Source organism: Canariomyces notabilis (assembly GCF_033297395.1).
Source record: "Canariomyces notabilis strain CBS 508.74 unplaced genomic scaffold N656scaffold_1, whole genome shotgun sequence".
Taxonomy (NCBI): domain Eukaryota; kingdom Fungi; phylum Ascomycota; class Sordariomycetes; order Sordariales; family Chaetomiaceae; genus Canariomyces; species Canariomyces notabilis.
The window spans coordinates 1,342,726-1,357,894 of record NW_027041823.1 but is presented as its reverse complement, the minus strand read 5'-3'; the positions used below and the strand labels follow the sequence as shown (position 1 = coordinate 1,357,894).

Here is a 15,169-nt window from a genome sequence, read left to right as displayed (position 1 = left end):
TGGCGCCATGCCCGCCATCTGGGCCAGGCCTCAGCCCGCTATCAGTCGCTCAAGCCTTCAGTGCATCTTTGTGAGCAGCTGAGCGACAGCTCTCATCTGCAACCCCCTCCAGCTCACCACCACCACCCGAGCTCCCAACTGGCTGCTTGCGTGTGTTTCGGGCCGTGTCTGTTTCTCTTGTCTAGCAAGGGGCACCTTCGCTTTTGAATCTTGATTCTGCTAGTATTCTACTCTGCCCTTATCTATCACTCGTTCTTCTGGCCTCGTCGCTCGCTTACCTCCCTATCCCGAAACTTAATCGCAAACGAGTTGTGACCTTTTTTGTCACTCGCGAGTCGACACTGCTTTTCCAGGTCCTGAATCCAGTGACACCTGGCCCTGTTGCAACGCGCCAGTTGAACATATCTGCGGCTTGTCGCAGTCGCCTGGCTCTGTGTCCACTCTGCGCTTGCAAAGAGGAGGCTAGCTCTGATGGACAACGACAGTTCTTACTTTGGTCGCGGCCCAGGCCTGCAGTCAGGCATGTCAACTGCTGCCGCGACTCCGCAAAGACCTGGGTCACCAAACGAATCCGTTGGACGCAATCCTTTCGGTGACGGTGTTGAGTCGCAGGCGTCACACAGGTCGGGGAACAATGGCAATCCCTTCCAAAGTCCGTCTGGCTCGCGCCCTGCGAGCAGCTTTGACGCCTCGTCGGCACTGGGAAACCGGTATGATGGGGGCCAGCGGTACTTCCACTCGCGGCGTGTTCGCAAGGGCGAGGTAGAAAAGCCGTGGACCAAGAATGCAGACCCGAAAGAGAAATGGGTCACCATCCTCCCCATATTGGGCATCGTTATTGGCCTGGGCATCTCGGGCTTCCTGGTCTGGGACGGCCTCCGCAGTGTCGTTAAGCACAACTACTGCCTGGAGCTGGAAGAGAACTGGTCGAACGGCATTAACCCGTCAATATGGCAAAAGGAAGTCCAGGTGAACGGGTTTGGGTAAGTCTCCCCGTGGCCCCTTCGCGTGGATGTGTACATGTACAGGCGGACTGACGAGAGACCGCTTCAAGTAATGGCGAATTCGAGATGACCACACCAGGGGACGGAAACGTCTTCGTTCAGGACGGAAAGCTCATCATCAAGGCGACGCTCCAAGATGACAGCCTCATGCAGAAGGACAATACTATCGACCTTCTCAAGGAGGGCACTTGCACCTCGAATCTGCCCGAATACTGCATTGCCGCCACCAACACCACGGCCGGTAACTCCAGCATAGTCCCGCCTGTCTTGTCCGGGCGCATCAACAGCAGGAAAGGCGCGGCCATCAAGTACGGGCGTGTCGAGGTGACGGCCAAACTCCCTGCCGGGGACTGGCTGTGGCCCGCCATCTGGATGATGCCTGTCGACTCGGCGTACGGCCCGTGGCCGCAGTCGGGCGAGATCGACATTGTCGAGGCGCGCGGCAACAACTACACGTACCCGCAGGGGGGCAACAACATCATCTCGTCGGCGCTGCACTGGGGCCCGAACCCGGCCAACGACGCGTGGTGGCGAACCAACGTGAAGCGGCCCGCGCTGCACACGACCTATTCGGCCGGGTTCAACACGTTTGGGCTGGAGTGGTCGCAAAAGTACCTTTTCACCTATGTCAACTCGCGCCTGCTGCAGGTCATGTACGTCAACTTTGACACGCCCATGTGGACGCGCGGGAATTTCCCCGTGGCGGACAGTAACGGCACGCGCATTGATGATATCTGGGGCAAGACGGGCCGCTACAACACGCCCTTTGACCAGAAGTTTTACCTCATTCTGAACCTTGCCGTCGGCGGCACTAATGGTTGGTTCGAGGACAACACCAACGGCAAGCCCTGGCTCAACGGTTCCCCCAACGCCCGCAAAGACTTCTGGCTTGCGAAGGACAGCTGGTTTCCCACCTGGACGTCACCGCAGATGGAGGTCAGCAAGGTCATGATGTGGAGGCAGTGCGACGGTGACGAGGATCTCTGAGCGTGGCGGCGTGCATTTGGTCTTGTTCTGAAAGAATGGTGTTTATGAGGTATATATTATCGGGTTGGCTTAATGTCTAAATTGTGGTTTCTTTTTGTTTGTCGTTGCTTGGGATGGAGATGGAGGTGGTTTAGGTTATAGAACGCCATACTGGCTGGCTTTGGATATCATTGCCCTTGGATGACAGTCCGTTTTCCAATCTCTTACTAGCGAGCGTTGCTTTGTTGGATCGAATTGAACATGACTTCGCTCATAGCATCTCGGACGCCGTACCCTTGAGCCTTGCCTTGGAACATCCGTATCATCAAATCTCCGTCCTGCCCAACCGATTCCCGTCCTTCCTCCGCGGCAACCGTGTTGAACATTACTCATCGTATTCGACTCGGACCACTTTTTATTAGTGTAAGGATTGTAGATAATCCTGCAGCTTTTCCTTGGAAACAACCTGGGAATTGTTGACTATGACATGCATTGATATGGTTCGTTGTCTCCACTGTGACCAAGCAGGTGCTGAAAGATTTCTCTTTCGCTAGCGTTAGTGTACAATGCCGCTACCACAGGATCGGGAACCCGGCATCTCGTTTTCTGCGCTTATCTGCAATGTCGAGGTTCGCGAACCGTACCAGCCAGGCAAGTTTAAGGTACTTTGCATAAGATCGAATGATTTTCCCTGGAAACGCATTCCGAGAGGCTCGGACTCGGGCCAGTGGTTGTTTCGCGCGGTTGCTTACCGCCTAAAAAAGAATTCAAGAGGTGCATTCCAGCTGAGCGTAGTGGCTCAAGTGGGTAACAACGGTGGGTACGGGCTTGTGTAACAAACATCGGTCCAGACTCCAGAGCCGGCGACGTCGACGGCGCCGATATCTACCGCATATGACCCTGCTTTTCTGCTCGAGATCCCGGGCGCCGGTGGGGTTGGTCAGGGCTAAGTGGCATGCGCTAGCTTCACTACCCGTCGATAGGCAGAAGATGGGCTTTCCAATAATCGATGATGGTGCGTCCACGTTACCTGATAGTTAAGCTTTGCTATTTCATGCGAATTTGCTTCAAGGGGATCCCTTCATCAGAAGAAAACCTGCTGAGGTTTGCAGACAGGCGCGAAAAGGATTTCGTATTGTACTGTACGAAGGCATTCCGTGCAACCCCTTTCCGGAGCATTGGGTTGGCATCAAGCCGGGTCATCCTGAGTTACACGGGCAGCACGGAGGTAGCCAATATTTGGTTGTATGTATGTAGGATTTCCCTCACAAGCCGAGGGTCAAGGGCTCAAGGCCGGCACATCACAGAGTGCGAGTCTTGGACATCGACCGTTTCTCATGGTTGCATTAGACTCGCAGTCATCTGAACGCCATCTGAAGTTCTGGTCTCGGTTCAACTGGCTGCCGGGACTGCCAGCGCAGCATTGCTGAAATGAAAAGCGCTACTTGACCGATCTCAACGGATAACGTGCATCTGGTTGGGTTGCGCTGCAGATGCGATCTGATTCTGGTAGGACGGACCCGGCCCTATTTTTGGTCCGTGGTGTGGTTGGGAGGGCATTTTCTCGTATTCTCAGCCTCTTGCATTCCCAGCGTCACATATTAAACGCGCGCTTTGATCCAATACAGAGCTTCAAAATGCCGGCAAGATAAGGAATCTTGGAAGTAAGATACGGACTCTCAGCCTTCCATGATACCGCTCTTACTATGTTACTGACCACCAATCTTACCAGGTACATAGTTATTGATGTTTGAGGACGGCTTCTTCTCACGCTCTGGAGGATGTGAGTTGTTATGTAGGAATTTTTCTTCGCGAAGAGAGCCAAGCAAGGAAACGCCACGTTGTCGCACGAACTATTCGATGCGCTACAGGAGGGGTTGCAGGAGCCCCGCAGGTCAGAGCACTGGTATGGTATGAAGTAGTACCAGTAACGCAACGCCCAAATAGTGAGCAAGGCGCAAGGGGAACGGGACAAAATTGCTCTTGAAGTAATAATTACTTCGAAAGCCCTCTCTGCTTCAAGCGTATTTAGTGTAGTACTTACTCCGTACGGAGTTCGGTATTGAAATTGAACATCCAATCATATTTCAACTATTTCCGAAGAGACAGCCTCAGCTACGCCGATACCAGTGGTAACCTAGGAGTGGTCGATGATCTGGTGAAAGGGAACTGGAAAATTGCCCCCTGCGGGACCAATAGCCTTATCGGGTCAGCCTTAGGGTGGCCCCGGCGCTTCTCACCATTGAGGTGCCGAGGACAAGAAAAGGGGGTTTCTCTGCTGTGCTTCCAAAGCAAACTCACACGCGTCTCTATGAAAACCAAGGTAGGTAGTTAGAGTTTAGATAATCTATGAAGCGCCCGTCTCGCTCTTGCCGAGCTGCTCCTCTTTAAACTGCTTGAATCTGGGAGGATTTCGATCCGTACTCCGTAACGTAGACCCGCATACGAAGTACGGATACAGAGGAGAGATCACAGATCGGAAAAAGTGGGGCTGAAAATCCTGCCCAGTGCGCTTTCCACTTCTGTCAAGTTGGGCATTGGGCAAACCAATGTTCGACAAGGGGCAACCAAGGCTGTGCCTGCAGATTTTCCAACGGAAAGGGGAAGATGACAGGCACCAACAATGTCTTGCTTGATCGGAGTCCACGTCGCGCCTGGTCTTCAAGCCATCGGCGCTAGCAGCAAACGTCCCAACGATAACGTGAAGAAAAACCCCCAGTCACAATCTTCGGTTGATGACAGGCCAGCCACATTGCGGCCATGAAATTTCCGTTACCGCCAACGAACATGCCAGAGCCCAGAGCGGCTTCCGCCGATACAGACCATCTCCCAGAGCTGATTTGATACAGCTCGAAGAAGAGCGTGTAACTGACGGCTAACATTAGTTAGAGACATGAGTTACCAGGAGGAGTTAGCGGGAGAATTGCATCAAAAAAGAGTTGACAAGTTACGCCGAGATCTTTCCAGCCTCAAGGGCGGTGCCAGTCCGTTGTGCTGCCTCGACTGTTCCGGCAGTTCAGCTGCCCTGCACGAAAAAGAACGCATGGACTGGGCATTTTGGACAAACCGGGCAGTCGGCTCCAGCCCAAGTTATCACTTACACGAGCTCCTTTACCCCTGATCCCTGCCACAAGCACACGACCGGGGGGGCAGCTCGCCAAGCAACATGGGCTCATCGGTCGTGAGGGCTTCTAGACCAATCGCCAGCACGCCCCCAGCATCCATGCAACCCAGCAACCTGCGCTATCCACTCTTTTGACCCGTCCGCTCCCTGCCGAGCGCTCCCCGTCTTGCTTCCCACGGTAATTTGATCAGCAACTGCCCTCAGGTCCTCGGGATCTCGAGAAAGCTTCCTCAAAGCTTGGTGTCTCTCAACCCGACTCACCGGTGACGACAGCTGCGAGGTAACCTTCTAGGACCTGGTGACGCCCTTCGTTGCTAGAACGACAACATTCCAGGGAGGTCCCAGACAGTGCTTGAAGCTTGGGATACTTTTCAAACCTCCCTTTGGCTTCAACCACAACGGAAGCCGTCCGCTCGCTACCTTGCTTCACGACCTTATTCGCTTTCGCGGTCACGCTTTTCAGCCCGAAACACCTTCGCTTGGGTGGGTGTGACAAATCGACCGCCCTCCGCCAGAGCTGAAATTCCACCGCATATAGCACCGTGCAACGGATCAGTTTTCAGGTATGGACGGTGTCGCCGGCAGATCCGAGGATGTGGATCAACGGCTCCGACAGAGACGTTTCCCGTCTCGGTTCCCCGTGTTAGTAGCGAGAGCTGACAGTAGTGTGCTACACAGACGTGGGGACTAAGAGTCGGTGAATGCTGGAGTAAATCCGTCATCTTGATTCTGTTCCTTCACATTTGCCCTTCGGGAGCCCTTACGTTGTTTCCTTCAGCGAGCATCTGGCCCGGCAAAGTGAAGTATCGCCGCCATGGGAATCGGGGGCTACTTCAAGGCTCAGAAGCCGTCACCGACGGAGAAGCCAAACCCTGCATCAGGGAAACAAACGAACCAACATGCGCCGCCGTCTGTGTCCGAAACCCCAGGGTTCGATCTATCAAGCCGACCCAACTCGGAGCTGCATCCGCCCACGCCCAGATTTAGCTCCAGGCCGCAGTCATTATCCGGCCGGTCTGTGAGGTCGATGGGGAGCTCCGTTTTCCTAGACGACATCAAGCACGAGGTCATGGTCAACTATCTCTACCAGCAGCAATGTTCGCACTTATGGGTTTCTGATGGCAGTGGTGAGATCGAGGGTGTCCTCCTGCGCAAGGCAAGGGGGCAGTATATGGCCTGCCCGCCGCAACTCGGCAACTCGCCCTTTGCGCTAGCTTGTGCAGCGCTCAACGTCCAGGTACGTGTTCTCTGGCTCGCAGTCTGGGTGTGGCTATCATGACTAATGCTGCTGTTAGTGCGCTATGACTGTCAACTCCAGAGTCATCAAGACATTCCTACAGTGGTCACCAGATGCCGTCGATGTGCCTTTGATGAATGGCCTGCGGGTGCAGATTCTACCCACCATCGACGACCTCCCACGCGCGCGAAAGCACCAGTTTGCCGCCTTTGTCGCCTCAGAGGGTCTCCTTGTTGTTTGGGATGACGATGCGCTGCACTTGGTGCAGAGAGCCAAGGCGATCGAGTCGGAGTTGATGGAGCTGGTGTGGAAGGCTGGCAGCGGGGATGAGGAGGATGAGAAGGGTGCGCCCGTGGTAGGCGAGGCCGAAGTGGACGAGGAGAGCGGAGAGCTCAAACCGGAAAAGAGACCAGTCCATCTGCTGAACACCTACCTGGTCAGCCTGACTCTGATTCTCGTGACGGTTTCTCTTGGAGCAGCATGGCGGCAGCTGGCGATCGAGGTGTCCGTCGACGGCAATTACATCCGTCTCGCGCTCGTTGCCCTGGCGCCGGTCCAGATCTTCTTCACCCTTTTCTTCGCCCAGGTTATTGTCGGTTGTCTGGCGCAGATCTTTGGCCCGATTCGACAGCTCACCATCAACTCCAAGTTCTACTCGGCGCGGCCACCGCCCAGGCTGCAGTCGGCCGTTCTCCCGCACGTTACTGTCCAGTGTCCCGTCTACAAGGAGGGTCTCGCCGCTGTGATTGCGCCGACCGTCAAGTCTATCAAACAAGCCATGTCGACGTACGAACTGCAGGGAGGGTCGGCAAACATGTTCATCAACGACGATGGTCTTCAGCTGATCTCGGAGGAGGACCGGCGCGCCCGTATCGAGTTCTACGCCGACCATAGCATTGGCTGGGTTGCCCGTCCCAAACACGGCGAGAACGGCTTCAAGCGCCGTGGCAAGTTCAAGAAGGCCTCCAACATGAACTTTGCTCTCATGATCTCATGCAAGGTTGAAGATAAGCTTGCGGCGATCGAGCGTACCCCTGACTGGTCGCAAAACGACGAGGCTCAGGCATATGAGCGGGCCCTGAAGGAAGTTCTCGAGGAAGACGGCCGTGCATGGGCTGACGGCAACATCCGCATTGGCGACTACATTCTTCTGATCGATTCGGATACACGTGTGCCCGCCGACTGCCTGCTGGATGCCGTGTCGGAAATGGAGCTTTCACCCGATGTCGGTATCATGCAGTTTTCGTCGGGCGTCATGCAGGTCGTGCACACATATTTCGAGAACGGCATTACCTTCTTCACCAACTTGATCTACAGCGCCATTCGGTACACCGTCTCTAACGGAGATGTTGCTCCTTTTGTCGGTCACAACGCCATCCTCCGCTGGTCCGCTATTCAGCAAGTCTCGTACGAGGATGAGGATGGCTACGAAAAGTTCTGGTCTGAGAGCCACGTGTCGGAAGACTTCGACATGTCGCTGCGTCTCCAGTGCAACGGCTACATTATCCGCCTTGCTGCGTGGGCTGGCGAGGGTTTCAAGGAGGGCGTGTCGCTTACCGTGTACGACGAGCTGGCGCGGTGGGAAAAGTACGCGTATGGCTGCAACGAGCTGCTCTTCCACCCTATCCGCCAGTGGCTTTGGAAGGGTCCTTTCACGCCTCTGTTCCGGCGCTTCCTCTTTTCCAACATCCGGTTCACGTCCAAGATCACCGTTATCTCGTATATTGGTACCTACTACGCCATTGGTGCCGCCTGGATCATGACCAGCGTCAACTACTTCTTGATGGGCTGGTTCAACGGCTATCTGGACAAGTACTATGTCGACTCGTGGCAGGTCTGGTTCTCCATTATCATTGTTTTCAACGGTCTCGGCAACATTGCGCTGGCTCTCATGCGGTACCGCGTGGGTGAGCGCAACATTTTGTACGCGCTGTTTGAGAACTTCAAGTGGACCTTCCTGCTCGCCATCTTCCTCGGCGGTCTGTCGCTGCACGTCTCGCAGGCTCTTCTCGCCCACATGTTTGAAATTGATATGACTTGGGGCGCTACAAGCAAGGAGGCCGAGTTCTCGAACTTCTTCATTGAGGTTCCCAAGGTGTTGAAAAAGGTAAGTTGCAGCAGCCTGCCCCTCCCCTCATGGTATCAATGTACAGGTAGTTAACCCTGGTGGCAGTTCAAATTCTCGATGCTCTTTGCCACCGTCTTCATCGTCGGCATGGTCATTCTGGCCACGGCACCCTTCATCCCGTACAGCTGGCACATCACAGACTTTGTCGCCATCCTTCCCATGGCCACCGTCGCCGCATCACACCTGCTGCTACCACTGGCTCTTAACCCCGCGCTGATGACCTTCTCGTGGTAGACGGCATGTCGTTGGGTTTTCGTTCTTTTAGACCTATCTATTGTCATTGTAGATATCTCATCTTTGACTTGGAAGCTTTGGCTAAATGTTCATGAACTGCCTCTTAAACTGGTTCGCCATTTAGAATGGCGCCCGAACATGGCACGGACACGCCCACTAATGTCACGAATTTTTCCTTGTTGCCATCACAAATCACCTTATGCTTCTTCATATAAACTGGAGAGGGACACTGGAGTTTAGCACAGGCAGGATATGTATTTGAGGTTGGTCATGTTGAAAGCGGTATTTTTTGTTGCCTGTTGTTGGGGTTTGAAAGTGTTTCACACTATTGGATGCACTGTGGGCTTGATGTGGCAAGGGATAAGATTCAGGGGTAATTCGTAGTGTTTACATATTACATGCCATGCCTATGGACGTGTACATTATCTTTCTCCTTGCTGGAAAGAGCGTGGACTCGCTAGAGACGTCGGTGGTCTGTCGAAGCTTGTGTCTTTGTGCTCATTGCTCGCCTTTCCAGTTTGCAATTGGCTAGGTCTTTCAAAGAGTCATGACCTATTAGGGAGGAGGATATCCTACGAGTTTGCTTCCCGTGTCTTCTCATACAAGCTGGTTCGCTGGATGAGGTGACTTTATGATGCGTGTACGGCATGTCGTTGATGGGAATGATGCTGGTAATGTCGAATAAGCACCCTCGCTTCCCACGCCGCGTAAGTGCTTATAACATCCAGTCATGCTACAGTTATTTGTGCTTGTTCAGAAGAAAAAGGGGGGCGGATCACATCGTAGCGGACTCCCGTCTGATTGTGCGGTCTTGGTTTAGGGTCCTTATTGAAAGGAAGTCATAGACACAACAGGACCAACTGGCGATAGGTTCAATGTTGTTCGCTGTGGAAAAGCCAGTATGTAAAGAGCTTACTACTGACAAACAGCGAGGCAAAGAGAGAGAAGGAAGTGTGGGCCAGCGAGGATAGGAAAACAGCCGTAGTGACAGGTATATCTACATTGTACACACCTCATAAATGTTTGGTCCAGGTAACAACAGCCTCTTTCCTCTTTGCTGGTTTATTAGGGGAGCTCTGGGTTCACCTATCAATAGCTTACTTATTCCGCCTGTTGTCGACAATACCCACAGCAACGCTGGGATAACATCAGATACTAGTACTTCGACTTGAGTGAGATACCGTAGCTGACGTTAGTAGTTGCATACACATTCGGGAATCAGGCAAACCTGACTAGGTACTCAAAGCAGATGGCGTCGAATACATCATCCAATCCGGAACTTCGGCTCGGTAACTCTTCATTCCCCTCGGCTTCGAACGGGAGAGCGACCAAACCGTCAACGACTCGTGCTTCCCGAGCCTTAGTAGTAGTATCCGGCCAGCGGGGATCTTCACTAGGTAGCGGTTCACAACTACGAACACAACAGCCTGGAAGTATGTCTTCCATGTCTCAACCAACCAGGCCTTGCATGTATCCTCAAACTTCCTGATGAGGTACTGGCTGAAGTCATAAAGATCAATGGCGACACCCCCTACCCGATTAGATGAACTACGTCGCCTGAACTTCGACAGCCTCTGTGCTACTCGTCGGGCCCTGAGGCCTCTGGCGTTCGTTTGCCGCCGGTTGCACGTTCTTTCCATGCCGTTCCTGCACTCTACTGTTGTCCTCAAAAACATAGTCAGAACTGCCGATACAGCAATCAGCAGTGTGAAAGAAGTGCGTGATTTGACCGATATGCCTGGCGAACCACTGGATCGGCTCCACCGCAGATTCCAGCGCAACCCAAGCCTCGGACTCTTTTGTAGAGACTTGGTGCTCGACATGCAGACTTCCTGGTCTATGGATACTTTCAGCTACCTCCGAGAGCCAGCGGCGGAAATGATGACTGTGCTTGCAAGACAAGCCAACTTGAAGAGCGTGACGATTCTGGGTCACTTCGGAGTCCTCCACACAAGTTCCTACTGGGATCGCCTGGCAGCCGCTTGTACGGATATGACCCGTTTGCAAGAGGTCCATGTGATTGGGGATTCGCGGACTCTTTGTGTGCAGTTTGCGCTCGAGATCATAGGGAACAGAGTCATGAGAAAAACCAAGAGGCTGACGCTGTGTTCGCTCTTTCCCGAGTTTGCCCCAAGGTAACGAGAGGAAATGAAGGTACTGTACTACCTACGTGGGGTAACTTCTGCTAGTAGTAACATCCATATACCCCTACGCCGTCAGATGCGACGGAAGAATGCATGTGGTGGATGTCAGACACTGCTGACCAAGACAATCAACGTTCAACAGAATGCGAAAAGCCAAGGCTCATTTACTGAACTCTGCATCGAGGTCTGCGAGTTTTCAACCTCAAGCGACTTTCAAGCGTTGATGTGTTGGCCTACAAGCCTCACCAAGTTCGCTTTCCTTTGGAGGCCACCAACGACGGCCTACCAGTTGGGAAACCGTGCGGGAAGGCCTGGTTCTGCACGCTTCGTCGCTAGAGTCCATCTGGATAGGCTGCAAGGCCGGAGACGTGTGGCCCCCAGAATCGAACGGACTTTCCAACGCTCCTATCACGCTCGACTTCAACTCTTTCGAGCACTTGACCTTTTTGAGCCTGAGCTACCGGTTGACGGGAAATGACGGGAACGAGTCGAACCTCCCTTTGGCCCCGTGTCTTCAAGTATTTGAGGGGCTCTTCGATGATGTTTGCGAGGTCGGCGGCAAGGTCGGGACGTATCTCGACGACATCCAGCAACGAGAGGAGGAATACCTACGGAAAACTCGCCAGGGCTGCCATAGTTCGTAGAATTCCGCTACGGACAATTGCCATCCGCTTCACGGCTTTTGCGGAATTTAGCACTCAAACTGCCCGTAAGGGCTTGAAATATCCTTGGGATTGTATGAATAGGCTGGCGGCCGAGATTCTACCCTCGGGCATCCAGCTCTCGTACAATAAACCGACTGTGACATAGAAAGAATTCAACGTGACGAAACTATTTGGGATACTACCCTGGCGGGGTTTCTGGGAAGACAACCTGCCGGATGAATCCGAGTTCGTCCCAGCAATGAGCATAACATTCTGACTCTCAACAGAGCGCCGTCGAGATCCAGTACTATGTATTGTACTGTACATATATCTATCCTAGTACCTGATACGAAGCTAGTCCCAATGCACCTATTCACCTGCAATCAAGGCCTCTTGCCCTAGTAGTGCTTCCCTCTTGACACTGGGAGAACTAAGGCAGTACAATAACATCCGCAGTGATCCAATCATGGTTGCATCACGCATGTAACCAACATGTCCCTTGACTCCCTTCCAGCCTTGCCCTGGCTCGCATGGCTACCGGCCCCGAGGTACAGTACACTAAGGTGATATAGTAAACATAACTTGGTTTTCTCCCCCTTGTTCTCTTTTCCAACTACCTACATACAAACATATATAGTCTGAAATGCTACCTAGCTACCTTACATTTTGGTGCCTCATCCCTCTGTAACATTGTGCCCCTTCAGGGCCCCTTACCCGTGAAGTACACATGATGCAATCAAACTCCTTCCCTCTTCTCTCCAACTTGCAAACCCGGCAGCAGAAGCTGATTCCCCTCAAGACTAGTCGTCACATACATCTCTTGCTCCTTCATCCTCTCCTCCATGACCGCGTTAGCCTCCTCCTGATATCCCATCAGACGCAGTTCCTCCTCCAACACCATGGTCGTCTGCAACCAAAACAAGTCCCTCGGCGCGTCCAGACTCCTGCGTCGGTACTCGACCGCCAGATCCCTCTCGCCACTATACTCAGCAATACAACTCAAAAAGTAATTCGCGCTAAACACCAGATATCTATCCAGAAAATGCCACTCGGCCATATTCGCCCTCCCCCCATTACCTTCATCTTCGTGTTTGTGCTTCCCCTGCACCCTCTCCACAACACCCACGAGCATGTTATTCGCCCTCGCCGCCGACTCGTCCGTAAACAGCGGTAAATACATGCGACACAAAAGGCGCTCGAGCTCAAGGATGCGCGCCGTGGTGGCAAAGGACCCGCGCGTGGCCAGCGAGCGCTGCACGGCCTCGCAAAAGTCCCCTATCAGGTTGTGCGCTTGCGCCATGTCACTACCTGTAGTAGTACTGTTGTCGCCGTATGCGTCGACTGGAATCATGAGCGTGACGTATCCCCTGCGGAGGTGGATGGCCATCTCGTCCTGCCGGCCGCGCACGCGCGTCACGCGGTCGAGCCAGAGGTGCCACGCGCGGCGGATGTACAGCCAGAGCTGTGGGCGGTGCATCATCATCTTGTCGTCCCCGGCCCGGGAGGGGTGGCAAAGTCTGCGTAGTGTCTCGGCGATTCGCGTCAGGGGGTGGTGAATGTTATTATTGGCGAGTTTGAGCTTGCACAGCTGGTAAAAGTGGTTGGCGAAGATGGGCAGGAGGCCGTCAGGGTCGGTCCATGCCTCGGTCGACTGGAGGATCAGTTGGGGGATTGCGAGACAACAGTCCCACACGGCTTCCATGTCTAGTGCGGCCTGGGCCGTCTCCAGGACGGCGCGCTCAATGTTGAGAAAGGCTTGTCGGAGCAGGTTCCCGCCGTGCTGCGGACGGCCACTGCGGAAATTGTCTAGGGCCGCTCGAAACTGCTGGAGGATTGAGATTCTCTGCGGTCGTGGGGGCCTTGCCAGTGCGGAAGCATTGTTGTGATCCGTGGTGGTGTAGGGGACCCTCCAGGGCGTCTCCCGCTCACACCAGTGGGAGATCATAACGGCGTAGGCATGCAGTGTCAGCTGCATCTCGAGGTCTGTCTCGTCAAAGTGGAGAAAGCGGATGAGTTGCGAGTACGTGGCGCCCGGGAGGTGCCGGGTTTGCCTCGAGATTGCTGTTGTGGTAGTACTAGTAGTACGTGGACTGAGTTCAAATTCAATACCCTTCTTTTTCGCCGCCCTCGACTTGGTCGGCTTCCTGGAGACGGCGCTGCCCGACTTGTTGTACTTTGTCCACTTCCATTTGGCAAACTGGCCTTTGTACATCCTCGCGCTGAGTGGCTGCCCATGTAAGTTACCCGCCGTCTCGGCCACTTCAAGTTGGATTCAGGGGGAGGTCAAAGTTGGACACGTACGTCGCCTTGAACTTGTGTTTCTTGAGCATGATGCCAATGACTTCATTCAGAATGAGGTTTTTGTCCATGTACAGGTCCTGGATGATGTGTTTCCTGGCCTCCCAGTCCGCTGCGCAGCTAGGGACTAGAGGCCGTTCTGGGGAACAGGAGAGCTCGGTCGGAGTGATGGCATCATTGGCATGTTCAACATGTTGGCTGTGTCCGAACCCGGGAGGGGTCATGGAAATTGCCTGAGGCGTCACAGTGGAACTGGCAACTTCCACGTAAAAGACTGATGGCGTAGCGGGCAGATGCTCGGATGTAGGCCGCGAATCGGATATCCCGAAGGACTCCTCGAGGAAGCCATGCAAACCAACGTGTTGGTTCATGGAGGCTAGCTGTAATGGATTGGCGACCGGTTATTGATGCCAGGGGCGAGTATGTCACTATGATGTATAGGCTCGGTGAAATCAAAGCAGTCAAGGATCCTGAAGGGTGAGCTGGATCGCTTCCCTAAGGTAGGTTGATATAGGAGAGGCAGATGCGGATGGTGCAACCCGTGCGGAAAGTCGCATTGATTAATGAGCAGAATGGACTCCTCCATGTCGATTCTCGAGATGTTGGACAGTTTTCAGTTTCAATGACACCGTAGTCATAGGCGAGATAGCAATCCGAACGCCCCCTTGATCCCATCCCTTCTCATCTGTGGACTAGTAGTATATGTCCTGATTCTACCTTATTCAGGTCCCCGTGCTTGGCACCTGAGACTTCATTCCGCCTACCTGCGTACCTACCTAACTTGCCTCACCAGCATGACGCTGTGTTCTGGCCCTGATGTAGATCCCACGTGGCAATCCTCGGCCCGGGTCCCGGGAGCCTATGTCAGTTTCCAAATTACCCCATTGCGCCCTCATCACCGAGGTAAGCTTCCACTGACTGATTGCCATGGATGCTGAAACTGCCTTGTGTCACCAATGATCTGTAACTACCCGTGCACTGTGATGCTGTGTCCTCGGCCAGCCACTCTACTGCTGTGCTAACTCCAGTCAGGGTCGCGGCGCCATCCGATCTGTCTTATATCGTTACAATTTCCCTCGCGATCTCTCGAGAGTCACAGTGCCGAAGGGATTGCAAGCGAGAAGTGTCTGTTGTCAACTTGTCGGCGTACCCTGGAATGACTCGCCACTGGTCCACTGGACAGATGAGACTCCAGACTGAACTACCTACTATAGACACCACACGTACTGTACAAGTACAACGATTGTCGAGATGAGAATCAGGCCAGGGTCATCGATATACCCCTGTATGTGACACCCCGCTGCAGGGTCAGGCACAGTAGCACGACCTTCTTAGAGCGGTAACATTGCACCGCGATGACTCTGGTCAACCCTTGTACATCTTCGTATGT

The 15,169-nt window shown here is 53.7% G+C and overlaps 5 protein-coding genes across 5 annotated transcripts; 4 read left to right on the top strand and 1 right to left on the bottom strand.

The window, feature by feature from the left end:
- The first annotated feature begins 38 nt into the window (after positions 1-38).
- N656DRAFT_721979 (glycoside hydrolase family 16 protein) lies at positions 39-2,329 on the top strand. The gene is made up of 2 exons (XM_064812495.1): positions 39-983; positions 1,055-2,329. Exons 1-2 carry the CDS (start codon positions 472-474, stop codon positions 1,989-1,991), a joined length of 1,449 nt encoding a protein of 482 aa, XP_064674968.1. The 5' UTR covers positions 39-471; the 3' UTR covers positions 1,992-2,329.
- A 3,579-nt stretch (positions 2,330-5,908) lies between these two features.
- On the top strand, positions 5,909-8,693 carry N656DRAFT_699381 (uncharacterized protein; the record flags this gene model as incomplete). The annotated part of the gene is made up of 3 exons (XM_064810784.1): positions 5,909-6,331; positions 6,390-8,438; positions 8,505-8,693. The coding sequence occupies 3 exons, from the start codon at positions 5,909-5,911 to the stop codon at positions 8,691-8,693; spliced, it is 2,661 nt and encodes an 886-aa protein (XP_064674967.1).
- A 1,305-nt stretch (positions 8,694-9,998) lies between these two features.
- On the top strand, positions 9,999-10,839 carry N656DRAFT_773519 (uncharacterized protein). Its single transcript, XM_064814080.1, has one exon. The coding sequence runs from the start codon at positions 10,212-10,214 to the stop codon at positions 10,830-10,832; it is 621 nt and encodes a 206-aa protein (XP_064674966.1). The 5' UTR covers positions 9,999-10,211; the 3' UTR covers positions 10,833-10,839.
- A 103-nt stretch (positions 10,840-10,942) lies between these two features.
- N656DRAFT_773518 (uncharacterized protein) lies at positions 10,943-11,850 on the top strand (the record flags this gene model as incomplete). The annotated part of the gene is made up of 1 exon (XM_064814079.1): positions 10,943-11,850. A coding segment is annotated over exon 1 (331 nt), but the record flags the coding sequence as incomplete, so codon positions are not given.
- Positions 11,851-12,051: 201 nt separating this feature from the next.
- On the bottom strand, positions 12,052-13,557 carry N656DRAFT_773517 (uncharacterized protein). The gene has a single exon (XM_064814078.1). The coding sequence runs from the start codon at positions 13,454-13,456 to the stop codon at positions 12,218-12,220; it is 1,239 nt and encodes a 412-aa protein (XP_064674964.1). The 5' UTR covers positions 13,457-13,557; the 3' UTR covers positions 12,052-12,217.
- Positions 13,558-15,169: the final 1,612 nt, after the last annotated feature.